This window comes from Pituophis catenifer, unplaced genomic scaffold, assembly GCF_029215685.1.
Source record: "Pituophis catenifer annectens isolate HBS135680 unplaced genomic scaffold, rPitCat1.0.hap2 SCAF_2, whole genome shotgun sequence".
NCBI classification, from domain to species: domain Eukaryota; kingdom Metazoa; phylum Chordata; class Lepidosauria; order Squamata; family Colubridae; genus Pituophis; species Pituophis catenifer.
Genome location: NW_027256882.1, coordinates 55,382,281 through 55,402,033, shown reverse-complemented (window position 1 = coordinate 55,402,033; position 19,753 = coordinate 55,382,281). Strand labels below are relative to the sequence as shown.

Below are 19,753 nucleotides of genomic sequence, written 5' to 3'. Positions count from 1 at the left end.
TAAGATGAATCTGGAAGATGTTAAAAATTGTATGGTAAAATGGGTGGGAAAAAAATGGTTACGATATGGTGCTAGACCAATAGGAGAATGTATGGACCAATGATTAAAAATTCATTTTGAACTACAGTCTGGAGGAAAACATTTAAGATGATGTACTGTTGGTATTTGACTTCAGATAGACTGGCGAAAATGTATAGAGGAATTTCGAACAGGTGTTGGAAATGCAACCAAAATCCAGGTACATTCTGAAATATATGATCGACTTGTTAGTATGCTAAATCATGGATAAATATAATATTAACAATACAGAAAATACTTAAAATACAAACATTAATGAAACCTGAATCTTTTCTTCTAGGTATTACGAATAAACCAACTGGGGGAAAAGGTTTGGTATGTTTACATGGTGACTGCTGTGACGATTGATTATGTTAAGGATTGGAAGGAAAAGGGGATGCCGCTGGCGAAGAATGGATTTTAGAACTGACTGAATTAGCAGAGATAGCAAAATTAACTGCTTTGATTAGAGAAAATGGATTAGACAAGTTTGTAAGAGACTGAAATCCATTAGTGGATTTCCTATGTGACAGAGGGTTGACAGAGGGATTTGAGGATTAGTTTTAACATACACACAAACACACACACACGCACAAATATGTGTGTGTGTGTGTGTGTATGCACTGTATATATATAAGTATATATATACACATATATATATGTGTATGAAAAAACAGATGTTGGGTCGATTTGATTATTAGATAAATAGATTTCCACATGAGGGATGGTTGTTCATATAATATAGAATTTTTGCTAAAAATAGATGGAAAAATTTATAACTATTATAGACCCATTATGTAAGAGGAGGGGAATATATTAGATTTTTGATGTACCTTTCGGTATTCAGCTGGGGTGGATTTTTTCTTATGTTTAATATTCAATGTATTTATTATGGGGGGGTTGTACACATAGATTTTTGTTGTTGTTAGTGTTAATCGGTTTTTCTTCTTCTTTCTTTTCTTTGTTTTACATTTTATCTTTGGTGATAAAAGAATAAATAAACATGTTTTAATGAAAAAAAAAGGAACTAAGAGTGAGAACTAAAAGACACAACACAAAACCAATTACCGTATTTGCAATTTGTAGAGCAGGATCCATCAAACCAAAGATTTCTTCATTATAACTTGATTCCAAACTGATAATGTCATCAATTACATCATCCATCTATAACAAAAGATAAGGAGTATCAGAAATCTGAATTAGGACAAAAAAATGTTCATACCCATCAAACACTTAGAAAGGAAAGACCTCCTGGATATACAGGTAATCCTCAACTTACAACCTTTCATTTAGTTAACTATTCATTTAGTATGACTATTCAATTACAATGGATGTGAAAAAAACGACTATGACCATTTTTCACACTCACGACCTTTGCAGCATCCCCATAATCATGTGATCAAACTTCAGACCCTTGGCAACTGCATGCATTTATGACAGTTGCAGTGTCCCAGGGTCATGTGATTACCTTTTGCTACCATCTAACAAGCAAAGTTAATGGGAAGCCAAATTTTCCTTTAACGACTGTGTTACTAATTTAACACCTGCAATGAGTCATTTAACAACCGTGACCTGAGATTTCATAAAATGGGGCAAAACTCAGTTAAGAACTGTCTTGATTAGCAACGGAAATTTGGGGCTCCATTGTAATTGTCAGTTTTGGACTACCGACATGAAGTATTCTTCTACCAATTCACAGCTCTTAATCATATTATTTATAATGTTGTTATATTGTTTCTATTCTGTTTTTAAAATATTGTTAGCTATCTAGAGTCCTGTATTTGAGTTGGAAAGTTGTATAAATTCCATAAATAAAAATATCCCAATTTATTTATTTAGGAGCCGGGGCACTGAACCTCTAAATCTTCTTTGATCACCCCCAATTTTTTAATCCTGAAAATATCTTCTTATCTTTTTAATCTATATAATCTTTATAATCTTATCTTTTGAATCTATATAAATTCAATAAATAAATAACAATAACAACAACAACAACAACAACAACAACAACAATAATAATAAAGCTATTTCCTATTGCAGGATTACGTGAGTCCTACTGTAAACGTTAAGACTGGCTATAGACCTGTTGTGCATCATATTATGTTAAGGGGAGATCAGTGAGAAAAGAACAGTTGCAAAATCAGCTTCAGCTTCAAAAAGGTATCTGCTAGATTATGCCTGGGTTAACTAGTTACACATACTCAAATCAGCCACACAGAAATAAGGAAACAAAATTAATTTAAAAGAAGTAATATGAATCTAGTTGGAACCTAGAACCAAGAGATGAAATCCTCAAAAGTAATGCACTACAGTAAGACATCTTGAAAGGTATATAGATATTTCTTATCCCTGGTGCTGACAATTGCTCATATTTTGAAAGCTGATAAACAAGGAATTAGTACAAATAATACATGACTATATGCATTTGTTATACAAAAACTTCTTAAATAACTACATGCATATTTTCTCAGAGAACATTTTTTAATAGTTAATAAATTTTCTCAATACTCTTCCCAGAAATACCAATCCCAATATTCCTTAAACTGCAAATTATAACAGCTGGATTGTAGTATGGACAGAAACTCTTATTTTCTTATGAAGTAGTCTGAAGATTTTGTTCAGGGATTTGAATAATCTGGGATTCCTATAAAACAAATTATTTTTGGCTATTTAAAAATGCATTTGTATGTTTTATTGACAGAACACAAATGCATTTAATAAATAGAACAGATCTCTATGAATAAGTAATCCAATCAGATCAAAGACCACTGAGTTGCTGGGATTTACATCCTAGTGAAAGACTACAAAATTCAAGCCACAGTCAAAATTCTACCACCAGTTAGTAATTTCTAACTGTTCTGAGTTTTCTCACTGTTTCATGCCCAATATTTGTTAACTGGATAAAAGCATAAGCAAGTATGCCATATGAAATGCCTGGCTGCCATTTTGACCAGGAACATATCTGTAGGACATATGCTATTTCTAAATGTGTAATTATTCAATTGCTTTCTAACTGCATTTTAGGTAGCCCAATGAATGGAATGGAATCGAATGAATGAATGAATGATTCTTCTCTTCCTACTTATTACTATAACCATGTTTCTTGTATCTTTCAATTTATATTGTTTTTATTTGTTTCCTAGTACGATTTGATAGCTTATTAGTAACCTTGACTATCACTAAGTGTTGCATCTTTTTATTCTTGATGAATGTATTTTATTCTCCTTATGTACACTAAGAGCATATACACTAAAGACAAATTCCTTGTGTGTCCAATCACACTTGGCCAATAAAGAATTCTATTCTATTCTATTCTATTCTATTCTATTCTATTCTATTCTATTCTACTCTACTCTACTCTACTCTACTCTACTCTACTCTACTCTACTCTACTCTACTCTACTCTACTCTATTCTCCATTCCATTGCATTCCATTCCATTCCATTGCATTGCATTGCATTCCATTCCATTCTAACCTGAAATCAATAAATCTGAAATAGGCTTGGAGATCTTAACAATCACATAAAGATTCTATCAGACGATATGCAAAGCATACATACCTGCATGCATGACACTCGAGAATGAGTATTCAGAGACTGGCATTCATTTTCGGCTCTGTTGTTTTGTTCTTCAAATTTATAAAAGCCCTGCAACCATGAAAAAAAAGAGAACAAATGTAATAACAAAGAGATCAGAATGGGATAGAGTGCAACACCAGGATAAATGAAATATCATTTAACTAATATTTAAATAACCAATAGGTCTTTGGAACAGAAAGTTAATCCTGTCACAATAGAATAAATACATCAGATTTTAATAATGAAAATTAAGGAGATGCAAATACTGTAGTGGTTCAATTAAATAAACAGCATTTATGGCAGTACTTGCTGTACTCAAAAGGTACAATTAAAAAAACACTTTGATTCTACAAACAAATTAATGTAAAAAAATCCTAGAAAGATCCATGCAAACTAGCCTTTTTGGTCCCACGGTGGTCAACCAGATGATTCTGGAAGATTATTTACTATTCTGTGAAACCAGGTGGTCCTCACAACTTGTTCCTCAATAATTTTCACTAGTATGGAGTTCCATACCCCAACAGACCTGTTGTCCATTCACGGTTTAATCCCTATTAAATCCAACTATACTAGCAATCAAGGGCACATCCTGTAGTGGAGAATTATGCACATTCATAATTCAAAATTCACATCATGTTTATTTGTTCCTATGGCACAGTTTTTCCTGAAGCTAATAGGTTGGTTGTTTTTATTATTATTATTATTATTTGTAACGTGCACTGGTGCTTCAGTTCTCCTCACACAAATGGTTGTTCAAGTGTTCTTGTGATGGAGGTAGATCAACTGTGATAGTGAGGAACATTCTGGGCTTAGTTTGACCACTCATAAATGGATGTTCTTTGACTGGCAAAGACAGCTGTTTTGTTGAATGCAGAAAATTCACTAAAAAGTATCAATGTTGCCCAAGCTCCAAAAGTTTGCTTACCTGTGCTAAATGGCTTTCATGACAGGAAATTTGTCTAAGTTTGTTCCTTTATTGTTTACTGAAATATTCATTGATTACAATTTTAAAACAGAGGTCCCCAACCCCCTGGTCATGGCCGACTACCAGCCTTGAGCCTTTCAGAACCAGCCCACGGAACTGACGAGGGAGCCCACATGCATCCGCACTTGTGCGAGCAGCGGGCGAGTGTATGTGCGCACACACTCCACTTGCAAAAGTGGTGAGCGCATGCATCCGCTGCTCACACAAACGCACCCCCCCCCGGTCTGTCTGCAAAGCTGAAAAGGTTGGGGAACTCTCTTTTGCAATACATTTTACAGCTAAATTAAGAAATAAAATAGCTACTGGAATTTTGCTTTATACTGTATCTAACAATAGCCCCAAGACTTCTATACATGCAGAGATGGAAGGATACACATATATCCAGAATGGAAGCTGAAGTTAATGGAGTTGGCAGAAATGGTGAAACTGACTGCTTCGATTAAAGAAAAGACCTTATCTAGCTTCGTTTCTACTTGGAAGCCAATTTTTTTTTATTGAAACTGAAAAAAAATATGATATTTTAATTTTAGGATTTGATGCTTAGATAAGTTTATTATGATAGAACTATTGTTTGATATGGTATATTCTAGTTCAAAGGGTCATTGATTTATGATTTTATCTGTATCTAGCTTCTGCTAGTGCAGAATGTGGTCATGTGACCAATTTTGGGCTCCCCAAGAATGATCCATGAAACATCTTTGTTGCCGGAGCTAAGCTGGATGCTGGTTTGTTTCTGGATCTAATTCAAGAGGTTGTTATTACCTTTAATGTCCTTCATGGTATTGGGCCAGACTACTTAATGAACCGTCTTATCCCTATCAAATCAATTCACTCACCTGGACAGGTAGGGAATGAATGTTATGGACCCTCTGGAATATCCTCCCTCCAGAGGTCAGGCAGATCTTCACTCTCCTGGCCTTTGAAGGAGGGGTTTGAAGCTTGGTCCTGCAAGTTTGCATGAACAGCATGCAACCCTGGTGATGGCTGGTGCCTTAACAAACTTGCCCTCATCTTTTAACTTATTTTATTCATGGTTTTATTGGCTCTTTTTATAGATGCATTGCATTTTTATATGTTTTTTAGGCTTTTATATTTTTTAACTATACACTGCCTAGAGTCACTGGGTAGTATCTAAATTTGACAAATGCATAAATATTGAAATTATGTGGAAAAAGATGCAGATTGGATTCACCCGTGGGTCTCTGCATGCAGTTAAATAGGAATTTTCAGAAATCCCGAAGTGTATGGGTCATAAGGATGGAGAGAAAATTTGCTTAACAGTTAATTGGTTGTGGCCAATTAACTATAAAAAATTCAACTAAGATCAAGTCAGTGTGCAAGAGTTCTGAAAAGCTAAAATCCATGAAAAGATTTATGCGGGAACCTGCAAAATAGCCAATAGTATAATGCTTAGTTTGGGTGTGTATAAGCTCAATCTAGGAGTATCTATATTTCATTTTTTTAAAAAATTTTTAAAAAGCAAAACTTTATTCATTCTTAAAAAAAACATTTAAAACATACAAAAGCTTGATTAAGTTAAAAGTTCACTTAATCAAGAAACAAATTTACATATACATATACGATAAACGACTTCAACTACTAATTTCTATTATTATATATACATATATACAAACCTACAGTGACATATTTCATTTTCTATCTATCCGACAGTGCATTTTTTTACTTATGTTAATTTCCTCTAAATTTCATCTCAACCCGTTTGGCCTCCTCTGATTTATCCACTGGTACCATCTATTCCATATTATAAAATATTTTGAGTCCTCCTTATCCTGTAACTCTAAGGTTAATTTATCCATTTCTGCGCATGTGTATATCTTTTGTATTAGCTCCTGATCAGTTGGCAATCTATTTGTTTTCCAAAGTTGTGCTACTGCTAGTCTAGCCACCGTTATTATGTGAAGTATTAAATATTTTATGTCATTCCTAATATTCTTTTTAATTATACCTAATAAAAAAATTTCGGGTTCTAATTCAATTTCATAATCTATTATTTCTGCTATCCATGTTTTTATCTTGTTCCAATTAAGAAATATTGGAACAAGATAAAGACAAGGAGTATCTATATTTCAAATAGGGAGATAATTGCTATAGTTGCTCTTATGAAATAGTTCATGCTTTTCATTTAGACATATTAATATTTATAGTTGCTGTTTCTGTTTTTAGGGAAGTTGGATGAGCAGCTCAAAGATTTATTCCCAACTATATATAGAGGACTGTGAGACCAATCAAGTATTTTCACAATCTGAAGAAAAAGAGAGCGCATGAGAAACATAGCTTTTTAAAGCATCAAAGGCCAAAGACAGGATTTGCTCTTACCTCTTTTTCACAGTTGGAGTTCAATGTAAGCATGGCCATAGGGCTGTTGGGTGCACTGCTCCCAGTGCCTGGTGGCATAACGTGGTCAACGGGCTGATTTGGGCAAGGTAAGCTTAACGCCTGATTGTTGTGCTTATTTGCTAACGTAGTTGAGAGGTATTGTTTGACTTGTTGCCGTTGAGCTTGCTGGATGTGGTACTTGGTGGGGTTTTCCAGGTGAGTCTGCACCTGTGGACACAGAAGGAAAAGATGCAGCTTCTCATCAATGTTTGGGAATCAGAATTACTCTGAATATTGTGTCCATAAAGATTTACCCATCAGTTATTTAACACTGATTTTTTTTTTTCCCACATGAAAACAAAGCTACGTGTAGAAGGAAAACTTGTATATTAATGTAAATGCATTGTTTAAAAGACAGGAATTATTATACATTATTATATAACAGACAGAACCCTGCAGATCAATACTTAAATATCAGTAATTTATAAAACTTAAATAATAAGGTAATAACCAGAAAGGTATAAAATATACATTTTCTCAATAAAATCTGTTGATACACATACACTTCATAAAATGCATGCAAATAATTGATGCATTTTAAAACTGTTGGAGCCCACTGGACTTGAACAGCTATAAGAAATGTGAATAAATAAATAAAAATAGAGAATGATATTCAGAAGTCTTTTTAAATGTCTTTGCTACTGTTACAAAAAAAGAAAATCCACTTTCAAAACCCTGAAAATGTATACCGTTGTAGATACAATGCTTAAGTATTTACTTTATGTTTTTCATCACTTTGAAATAGATTTTATTGGACTCAATTGCTTTTGTGGCATTCAACTAGTCTATGAAAAAAACCTGATGCTATATTAAAAACTGTTTTCCATTTCTCTACAAATATTCATACTACAAATACATTTATTATATTTATTAAGAAAATATCCCTTGTAATCTTCTCTAAATTCCATTGTACCATAGGTTTGCGAAAATGCATATACCTTTAGTCCCACTGAAATAAATAGATTTATGTATCTGTAAGTGGGAAAATGGTTGAAGCACACGGGGAAAAAAAGAAAGGAACGAACGAACGAAGAGAGAGAGGGCAGGAAAAAGAAAAAAGAAAGAAAGAAAGAGAGAGAGAGAGACAGAGACAGAGAGAGAAAGAAACAGAAAGAGAGACACACACAGAGAGACAGAAAGTGAGAGAAAGAAAGAAAGAAAGAGAGAGAGAGAGAGAGAGAGAGAGAGAGAGAGAGAGAAAGAAGAAAGAAAGAAAGAAAGAAAGAAAGAAAAACTCACCTGATAATGATTATACTCAAGCATTTCCAGCATGGCATTTATATAGTCCTAGGAATGTCTAGCAACTAGTTGGACAATTTTCATTTTATTTTCTGTTCTACCAGTTCAAAGGCACAACGATGGACGAAGCATAAACAAGTTCTTCAAATATGGCACAATAACTTGGACATTACATCTCAGGCTTCTAATAACCATAAACTAATTTGTTATGCAAGTAAAATAAAAAATCAGTTTGCACAGGGAACCTTTTTGTATTTGTGTGCAGATGTGTTTGTGTGTTTGAGAAGCAACGTAAATTTAGCTTGGAAATTTTGGTGCTATTTTTTTTTTCCACAGCTTTGACGTCAGACTTTTTTTCACAAACATAAAAGGCCCTTTTAAAGTGATGGGTTATCAAAGTCAGATTGATTATTTGCTTCAGGCCAAATAATTATTCAGCTTTCGTTCCAGTCATACTAGCAAACAATGACATTTTTCTTTAGCAGTATGATTACTTGTTTTAGGCCCACAGTTAAGATGACATTGCAGAAAAACTACTGGGTCAATTTGTTTGCCTTATTCTCTACTGTTGGGGAAATATTGCAATCTCTTGATGAGAGGATGCTGGCTGTTATCAGAGCCTCCATGTTCTCACAATGACTTACTGTCTTCAAAACATGGCTGTGCCTCTTACCAGGCACTACTGTATCTTAAAATTAAGGCTGACATCATCATTGTAGGCCACTACTTGCCTCATGTGTGTTCCATACAGTTGAAGGCAGGGGTGGGCTCTACTTACCTTTACTACTAGTTCACATCGTGCCCGCGCGCATGCTCTTCTGCGCATGCACAGATCAACTTTCATGTTAATTTTAATTAATTTTAATTGAATTTTAATTTATATTTAATTCATATTGTTGAATTTTTATCTTGTAAGCCACCCTGAGTCCTTCGGGAGAAGGGCGGCATATAAATTGCAATAAAATAATAAAATAAAATAAAATAATAAAATAAAATAAAATAAAATAAAATAAAATAAAATAAAATAAAATAAAATAAAATAAAATAAAATAAAATAAAATAAAATAAAATAAAATAAAATAAAATAAAATAATAAAATAAAATAAAATAAAATAAAATAAAATAAAATAAAATAAAATAAAATAAAATAAAATAAAATAAAATAAAATAAAATAAAATAAAATAAAATAAAATAAAATAAATGTCAGTGGGCAGAACCTCCCGCTGGTTTTACTACTGGTTCTTGCGAACCTGTCTGAACCCGGTTGCAACCCACCACTTGTTGAAGGGGTGTTCACACAACACGCTAACATCTCTGTTTGAGTTAACAAACCTTAATAGTATAAAATGTGAGCTAACACATAAACCATGTTACAGCTTAATGCGACATTCTGATACTCTAAGCCACAGACTGGGCTCCTCACGTGCATGGAACCACTGGCTGTTTAATTCTATGTTAGCATAGTTAGTGAATTATGTGAACCCAGCTCTTTTGCCCAATACAGGTAGTCCTTGACTTCACAATCTTTCAAAGCTACAATGGCACAGAAAAAAGTGACTTTCAACCAGTCCTCATACTTATGACCGTCACAGCATCCCCAACATCATGGGATCAAAATTCAGACACCTGGCAACTGGCATATGTTTATGATAGTTGCAGCATTCCCAGATTATGTAATCGTCATTTGCAATCTTCTCAGCCAGCTTCCAATAAACCAAATAGCAATAGCACCTAGACTTATATACTGCTTCACAGTGCTTTTGCAGCCCTCTCTAAATGGTTTACAGAGTCAGCCTACTGCCCCCAACAATTTGGGTCCTCATTTTACCCACCTCGGAAGGATGGAAGGTTGAGTCAACCTTGAACCTGGTGAGATTCGATCTGCCAAATTGCAGGCAGCTGGCAATCAGCCGAAGTAGCCTGCAGTACTGCATTCTAACCACTGCGCCATGCGGCTCATATGGAGGAAGTAAATGGACGAAGACAGATTTGCTTAATAATAGCGGGGTTCACTTAAAAATAAAAATGAGTGATTTAACAACAGCAAAAAAAGAAAAAAGAAAAAAAAAGATTTCAATAACAGGCATGAATCACTAAACTGCCTTGTTTAACAAGAGAAATCCTGGTCCCAATTATGGTTGTAAGTCAAGGACTACCTAGATATATGTTCTGCCTTGCCTACAGTCTTGGAAACAATTGCTCAAGGATTCTTTAAGTATATCCAACCCAATTTCAATTTACACCAAAGTCTATAAATTTCTAGTCCCAAAATAACTGCTACAGACAATGCTTGCTATGGGATACAAAAACTGAGGTTTTAATATGTCTAAAGGTTGTCAGGTTGAGGGAAGTCAACCAAAGATGATCTGCTCCAAACCTTGTCCTCTAGGTCTTCTAACAGTGCACCCAGTACCACTATAACTGGGCCCTTCTATCTTGCTATAAGTCCTCCACTTTTTCTCTTTTTCATCATTCCCATCAAACCAGGGAGCTAGGTCTTCACAGCATATAAGAGCTTCTATTTAAATTTACTACTACCAGTAGTAGTACTAGCACCAGCAGCAACTCTAGTGGTAAATTTCTATATAGGCATCATTAATGAGTCGTGATGGCACAGGCTACTTCTGCTGACTGCTAGCTGCCAGCATTTCAGCAGTTCGAATCTCACCAGCTCAAGGTAGACTCAGCCTTCCATTCTTTGAGGTCATTAAAATGAGGATCCAGATTGTTGGGGGCAATATGCTGACTCTGTAAATCTCTTAGAGAGGGTGAAAAAGCACTGTGAAGTGGTATATAAATCTAAGCGGTATTAAATTGTTAACTTCCAGACGTGCAGCACAAGTGCAATGCCTATGGAGCATTTCTATAATGGTTTATGAAAATTTCTCTAATTTCTAAATTAATTCTCATTCAAAACACAGTACTCTTCTCAATAAAAGTCAGCTTCAACCAGTTAAAAGTTCATCAACTAAAATTTCATCCCCTTAAACACAGAGGTTTTCTTCAGGAAAATTTTGGAGCTTTTTCAAGTGAAATCAGCATATTTTAAGAATTTTGAAGTTGCCCTGCCTTGTTAAGATGCAACGTGATTTCTTTCATTCTGGGAAGGAACTTGATATTGACTACAGGTAATCCTCGACTTTAAACCATTTGTTTAGTGACCAGTCAAAGTTACAACAGCACTGAAAAAGTGACATGACTGTTTTTCACACGACCGTTGCAACATCCTCATGGTCATATGATCAAATTTCGAGTGCTAGGGAATTGGAAGGTATGTATGATGGTTGCAGTGTCCCAGGGTCATGTGATCACCTTTTGCGACCTTCTGACAAGCAAAGTCAATGGGGAAGCCAGATTCACTTATGAACCGTGTTACTTATTTCATTACTTCAGTGATTCACTTAACAGCTGTGGCAAGAAAGGTCGTAAAACTCACTAACAGCTGTTTTGTTTAGCAACAGAAATTTTAGGATCAATTGTAAGTCGAGGACTACATGTAGTCTTAGGAAACTCAAGAATCAGATCTATAATTGGCTGCCAAGCAAAGAAATGCGTAAATAAGACATAAAAATCTAACTTCTTTTTGTTTCTATTTTTAATACAGCTATTTTATTTTATTTTAAAATTACAAACAAATATATATTTGCATGCTGGAGTAGACCTCTTCATGAAGAAATACACAATCATATATTGTAGTTTGCTGGTTTCAATTCCTTTTGAAATTTGTAAGCATAAATCCACCTGAATTTCTAATAATGGCGTACTTATAAAGTTAGGATACTAATATCTCAATTCATCTATTTATATTGCCAATCTCTGAAAAATATTTCAGTACAAAATACATCGTACTAGAAAAAGTCAATTCATATTGTTCCCATGTTCAGAAAGGATATTTGTATTTTATTCAGAGCAAATTAATTTACTATCATTATTAATAATTCTAAATTCTTTTCTGGTCCTAGAAACCCAACCCTATTTAAAAATAACCTTATAACTTTCAATTAGCATGTGACATTCTATTTGTACTTAGTATAAAATCATAAATGACCCCATTTAGAAAAACACAACTTTAATTGCATTAAGCTAAGAAAATCTTATAAAGAAAAATGTCACTGTTAAATCCCAGCCAAGACTCTTCATGTCATTCAGCTAACAGCAGTAGGCAAAGAAACATACCATATTTCAAGTAAAATAGTTACTGTTCAAAGCGGAGGAAGTTTAGAAAAACGAACTTTTGTTCTTATAATGTTGCCTTAGGGACTGAGATTAAAAATCAAACACTTTTTTTAGCCTTTACTCTCATTTCAATGGAACTTTTGTTTTAAAATGTCATGGGATCAAAAATTAAAAGTTTAAAAAAAAAAAAAGATTTTAACAATCAGCAATGCCAGAATACAAATTGTACCAACCTACAATAGTACAAAAATTGAAAATTGTTTCAGGGGCTACCTGGGACTTTTAAGCTAAGTCCTTATTTTACTTTAAAAAAAAGAGAGAGTTTAGTCACTGAGAGGAAAATCCATTTGGAAACGTAATGTTAGGAACAGATTATCACCGTATTAAAGACTGGGTATTTTCAATCTGCAGATATTTACATAATTTTACAAAATTCACTTACTTTTTTGATTCCTGTCTGCTCTTTAAGTATAGGTGCTTTGATTTATGACCGATGGAACTTATGACCTACCTGAAAAAGAAGACTTACAACCCTCATCCAAAGTTCCAATGGCTTCCCCCCTGGTTATATGACCACGCTTTGCCGCTTAGCACCATAGCTGCATTTACAGCCATTTGCAGCATCCCATGATCATGATAATTGCATTTTACAATGGCTTTGCTAAAAATGGACACTTCTGATTTTTGGCAAAAGCACACCTATAGCAAACAGTGAGTTCACACTTACGACCGTGGCATGTGCTTAATGACCACAGCATTTGCACTTGCAACTGCTGCGTTTGCACTTATGACCAGCACTTTTGCTTAATAATGCCCACTGCAAAAAACATAGTAAAATCGAGTTGATCACATGAGTGACTCATTTTTACAATTGTCACAACATACAATTGCAATGGGCAGTCTCCATTATGGTTGTTTGTTGAGGATTACCTGTAGATCAGGATACCTGCATACCTTTAAAACTCTATACCAAGGTGGGCACCCTATGGCTCTCTAGACATTAGTGAAGCATCTTACAATAGCAAGTATATTCCTGACATCAAGAAGAAGATTTTGTCTTTTGTTCAGAATTATCTTCCTTTTGAGTCAATATAATACTGTAGTTTAAATCTGTTTCCTTCACCATTGGCAATACTACTAGGGCAGGGGTATCAAATTTGTGGCCTAGAGGTCGGATGCATCATGTGCTGGCATGCCCACCCCCGGTTTAGCGAAGAGGAAAAAAGTCATGATACACCACATGACGACAATTTTGACACCCCTATACTAAGTTTGACACCCCTGTACTAAGGCATCAAGACCTCACACAACAATCTAAGGCCATGATGGTGGGCACATGTGCCATCGCCAGCTGCTCTTCTGGTTTCCGGCGTGCTGACCAGCTGGTCTATGTGGGTGCCGGAGCGCTGGAAAATGTCCTGAAAACATCCAAAAAACAGGCCATTTTTGGGCCGTTTTTGGCTTGAAAACGACCTGAAAATGGCCCCCAAAATGAGCAAAAACCAGACTGATTTTCAGGCCATTTTTCAGGCTGTTTTTTGGGCTGAAAACAGCCCCAAAATGGCCCTGAAAACAGCTAAAAAAACGGCCAAAAAACAGACATGCACATGCTGGCAGCTGGTCTTTGGGTTTCCGATGCTCTGGCGCATGCACACGCAGACATGTTCCGGTTTGGCCACTTGGTGCTGAAAAAGCTCGTCATCACTGATCTAAGCATCCCCAAGTTAACAGGACAGTGCATAGCCTGTAGTCTCCCAGATACCTAGAAAAATTGTCCTTCATTCTGTGTGATCCTATATCATTTTTATAAGACAGTTGAAAAATCTCTGTTGGAGAGAATGTGAGCAATAGTTATAGACAAGTTTTTCCTCATGCTTGAAAAGAATGTAAATGTAAAAGAGATGCCAGCAGAACACAAAGTGACCAGATCACGTGATCACCTTTTGCGACCTTCTGACAAGAAAAATTAATGGGGAAGTCAGCTTTACTTAACTACAATTTGATTAATGTAATAGCTACAGTGATTCCCTTAACAACTATGGCAAGAAAGGTCGTAACATGGGGCAAATTCACTTAACAAATGTTTTACTTAGCAACAGAAATTTTGGGCTCAATTATCGCTGTAAGTCAAGGGTTACCTGTATTACTACGCAGGCTTAATCTTGAAAGACAAGTCTGGAAAGCAAAGCATCTGAGAGGGGGGGGGAATTAGTACATCCTTCCTTTATATTTGTATTCTAGATGCTTTTCTTTTTATGCATCGTATTATTTCAAGGTCCAGGAATGATTTTCATTTGTGCTGGTAAATATGTTGAGTTGTTGTGTGTGTTTTACTAAACACATTACCATGGGATCGTGTCCATTTACAAAATGTCTGCCATGGGAGACAAGTCGTTAGTAGTAATTTACTAGACGATAACCACCATTGGATCCAAACATCTATAGGATTTTCTTAACTTTAACTTTGTCCTTTTTCTGGACAGTTGAGTATAATTCTAAGCAAGGCACCAGAGCTAACACCACCCATTACTTGTATTCCCCCCAGAAAGTAGAAAAGACTTACTCAGTCCCAGAAACAGGCTTGTAAACAAAGATGACAATGCTGGATAAGGCAATGATTTGTTTGCCAAATACACCGCTAAATATAATTTTTTAATAATAATAATCGGGGGATTTCTTTTCTTCTTAAATTGATAAATCCTATGAGATATATATATATAGGCATAGGGATATTTGTCTATCTCTCCCTCAAGGCACATTTGTTTTTAAAAAATGTAAATTAGATTTAAAAAGTATAGTAGTACACATATTTCTGGCACACTGTAACTATTCATTTAAAATCAGCCATGGTTTTTCTTAAGCTTTTGGGTTTACTTGATTTAATCTTTTTGTCCTTTTGAAAACACCCCATTATTCAACAGCAGGTTACCCAATCCTCTTAAAATGATGGTAAAAAGAATACAGATCATTTGACCCCTGCTCTGAAAACAATACTTTCAAGATGAACTTTCTTCTACTGACACAGAGGTTAAATCCCTGTATCTACAGTATTGTTTGTAAATAAAGTTTTAATTAGTTGCACAGATAAAGCTGAGTTTGCTTAGAGCTTCTTTACTAAATATGTGCTAAGATTTGGCCGTACAAAACTGACAATAAAAAGGCCATTACCATTTGAAGCATCACATAATAACAGATCTAACTTTGGGATACTGACTTGGAACAGGTAGATGTCCAAAACCGAAATTGTTGTTGCACATTTAAATATTAAAAGATGCTGTTATATTATTAAAACAGTTTTTGTTTTACTTGCCAGCTCTTGCCACAACACAAAAGAACACTTGTTTTACAAGTATGGCCATTTTTTTTTTCATGCTACATGCTTTTGCAGCAATGTTAAGTTGCCACAGGGATAATTTGGCAAAGAATGAGAGATTCTGTTAATTCAAAAGTATTTTGTGCCACTTAAATCCCTTATAGCTATTAAGCGTCACAGTTTATGGTAAAAATAAAGCCAGCCAAAGTCAATTGTTCATTGTCTACCAACTTTTTATCATCAGAAATAATTTTTAAAAGATTATATTATTTTGTTAACATTTTATTGGACATTACCTTTTCTGAAAAAAGGCCACTTTAAGAATCATAAGGTAACATATGATCGGAAGACAGACTTAATTGTCAGAGGGGATTAATTAGGGTAATATGGTAGAAATAAGTTTTCCTCTCCAGAAAAAATATCTGTGAGAAATTTGATTTCCAATTATGTGCACAAATCGTGTTTGTGTGCACAGTTTGCACCTCTGTTGTACTTTTTCATATTGTGCCTTCTTAAACAATACAATTGTTTAAATGTGTGCAGATATCCCAAAGAGTAAAATTACTTTATGAAAAATTAAAGTGGATGAATGTTCATACCATAAACAAGAAAACAAAACAAAACAAAACAAAAAAAGAATCATATGGTAACCTAAGTTGATATTGTACTGAATAGCTTGGTTTTATTTCTCTGCTTAAATGAACTATGTTGTTATTTATGTGCGTATTGAACTTTATCAGACTATAGTAAAATAGCTTCTGATACATCACTGAAGAAGATGATCAAGCACTAAATATAGGATTTTCCAGTCACCTTCATAAAAAACTTTCTCATTTTCCTTTTTGCTATATTATACAATTGTTTCAGAAGACATGCCAGTTTGGGCATATAATAGACAAAAGGGGAAAAATTATACCTGGGTAATACTACCCAAAGTGCTTTAGGACTTTATCAAAATTCCTTGCACTGCTGTGATTTGATGAAAATTATACTAGAAAATTGACTAAGGGGTTAATAGTACAACATTACTGGAGAGCCCAGATGCCAGAATTGGTGATATAAAGTAAAACTATCTCCATTTAAGATTGATTATTTATTTATTTATTTATTTATTTATTTATTTATTTATTTATTTAATTAAATTTCTATACCGCCCTTCTCCCGAAGGACTCAGGGCGGTGAACAGCCAGAAGATAAAACACAGGAAATACAAAATCTAAAATAAATTAAAACAAATTAAATAATTTAGGCTGAATTTTAAAATACCCCATAATTAAACAGATTAAAAATTTATGTTTAAAATTTAAATTTAAACATAAATTTTTAAGAGGAGATGATTTAGGCCAGGCCAGCTTGATGAAATAAAAACGTTTTAAGCGCGCGACGGAAGGTGCGAAGATCCGGGATCCTCCGTATCTCCGGGGGGAGCTCGTTCCAGATCGTAGGTGCCCCCACAGAGAAGGCTCTCCCCCTGGGGGCCGCCAGCCGACATTGTTTGGCCGACGGCACCCGGAGGAGCCCCTCTCTATGGGAGCGTACTGGCCGGTGGGAGGCTATTGGTGGTAGCAGGCGGTCCCGTAGATAACCAGGTCCTAAGCCATGGAGCGCTTTAAAGGTAGTAACCAAAACCTTGAAGCGCACTCAGAAGACCACCGGGAGCCATATTCATTTTGCACTATAACCCAGCATCTGATTCAGGCATATACTGTGCTAGCGACAGGTTAGAGACAGAGATGAAGATGTGAATGAAGATGGAGATTTCTATGATGTAAGCTTCAAGTATGTGCTCTACAATTCTGTCCTCATGTCATGCACACCTACAGTTTACGACTACAGGTAATGTTCAATGTATGACCACAATTGAGCCCAAAATTTCTGTTGCTAAGTGAGACAGTTCTTAAGTGAATTTTGCCCCATTTAATGACCTTTCTTGCCACAGTTGTTAAGTGAATCGCTGCAGTGTTTAAGTTAGAAAAAGGGTTGTTAAGAGAAACTGGCTTCCCCATTGAGTTTGTTTGACAGAAGGTTGCAAACGGGAATCATACGATCCTGGGACACTCCAACTGTCATAAATATGAGCCAGTTGCTCAGCATCCAAATTTTGATCACGTGATCATGGGGATACTGCAATGATCATAAGTGTGAAAAACAGCCATAAATCACTTTTTCCAGTGATGTAACTTTGAGCGGTCACTAAATGAACTGTTGTATGTTGAGGACTACCTGGACAGAGGGAAAGTACCTTTTTCATTGAAAGGCAACATTTTCTTCATGTCACTAAGAGGAACAAGAAAGCCAACTTAGTATAGTCGTTATGAGAGGGGTGTCAAACACAAGGCCCACGGGCCGGATCCGGCCTGCAATGTGGTCAGATCCGGCCTGCGGGGCCGTCCTGGAAAATATAAGTGGCTGGCCCACATCGCTTCAGCCTGGTCTACCCAATGCAAAGAGGAAACATCTGACCAGTGTGGCTTCGGACCGGTCTACCCAGTGTGAAGAAGACACATCGGGCCAGTGTGGCTTCAGACCGGTCTACGCAGTGTGAAGAGGAAACATGCCAACAGTTTGGGGAGTGGCGTCAAGCTGGCCATGCCCACCCAGTTGGCCACGCCCACCCAGTTGCCGCCCCTCCCCAAGGTCAACCACAGTCCTTATGCAGCCCTCAATGAAATTGAGTTTGACACCCCTGAGTTAAGACATCAGGTTAGAAACTGGGAGATGATGAATTCTAGTGCCACCTGAAGCATGTAGCCAGCTGGATGACTTTGACCCAGCCCTAGAAAGGAAGAAAGAGCAAACCACTTTCAAAAATACTGCCAAAAAACTGTAGAGATTAGTTCAGGCAGTTACCAAGAGTCAATATTGTCTCTATTGAAGATGTATGCACACACACAAACCTAATAGGAGCAAGGGGAGCAGGTGTAAATATGGCTGAAATCATTCATGCGTTTATGCAGCAAGAAGTTTCACTGGCCTTTCATCTGATGAAACTGACAGTGATTTTTGAAAGCTTAATGTAAAAATGTTTTCCCCCATTTTTAGGGTGTCAAAATATTCTTTTTTAAAGCCTGGCCTTATTTGTTTACCGTATGCACTTTGTGAAGGATGATCAGGGAGCCCAAAAAAGCAGCGTTTAAAAAGTACTTGCTTCAAATTGATCCACAGTGCAAAGGATACATAGCTTCAAGGCTGAACACAATTTTAGAAAACCAACTGATTGAAAACAATGATTCAGTCTTTCTGTTTTTAGAAAACACATCCTGATCCAAGTTTAATTTAGCTTTAAAAATGCTATTAAGTTCCTGCCCATGTTGTTTTACATGCACATCACAGTTTTTATACTTTACAATGAAGCTAATGTTTTACTGCTCTCGAAACTTGTACACTATCTTTGTAATTTTTTTTAGAAAAACAGTTTAGAAACATTCTTTTAAAACATTCTTTTAAAATGTCAGTGTTATGCAGGGTCCTCTTATTCAACAGAAATCCCATGAACTAATGGCTGAAGTTCAGGAAAGGACTTCTGCTTTTTCTGGTTTTTAACTGTTTGTTGATCACAGAAGATATTATATTTATTTTAATGAATGTGTTGCTACTAATCCTTCTCCAGAAACATAGTGAACATATTTATTCCTCAGAAAGGGCTATAAGTATGGTATTCTTGGAAGAAATATCCTTCTTGTTCAGTTCCAAGCTGGAAGAAAGGCAGTGGAGACAAAATGGAGGTTGGAGCCTGATTGGAAAGATGGTTTAATGACAGAGCCGAACAGGCAGCCGATCACATGGAGTTGAGAGTAAGGGGTTTTTATACCTTCTCTTGGGCATTACACTTGAGCATCCTGTTCCTGTGCAAGAACATGTATTCTATTGGCTGTAGTCAGACTCCCATGGGGCCATGTAGGGGTCATGTTTTTTTGAGCTAAGTTTGGTTAAAGTTTGGACTGCTGATGCAATGAAGGTGTGTTGGGCAATTCCTATTGTGGCTGAGGGCTAATCCTACCTTTGTT

General features: G+C 35.7%; 1 protein-coding gene across 2 annotated transcripts in view; it reads right to left on the bottom strand.

The window, feature by feature from the left end:
- The window catches only part of MITF (melanocyte inducing transcription factor), a 197,523-nt gene that overhangs the window by 16,949 nt on the left and 160,821 nt on the right, over window positions 1-19,753 (bottom strand). For both annotated transcript variants that reach the window (XM_070933553.1, XM_070933554.1), the window contains exons 3-5: window positions 6,958-7,185; window positions 3,618-3,704; window positions 1,126-1,221 (exon numbers count right to left, since the gene is read on the bottom strand). In XM_070933553.1, the coding sequence (XP_070789654.1) occupies window positions 1,126-1,221; window positions 3,618-3,704; window positions 6,958-7,185 (411 nt within the window). The remainder of the gene's footprint in view (window positions 1-1,125; window positions 1,222-3,617; window positions 3,705-6,957; window positions 7,186-19,753) is intronic.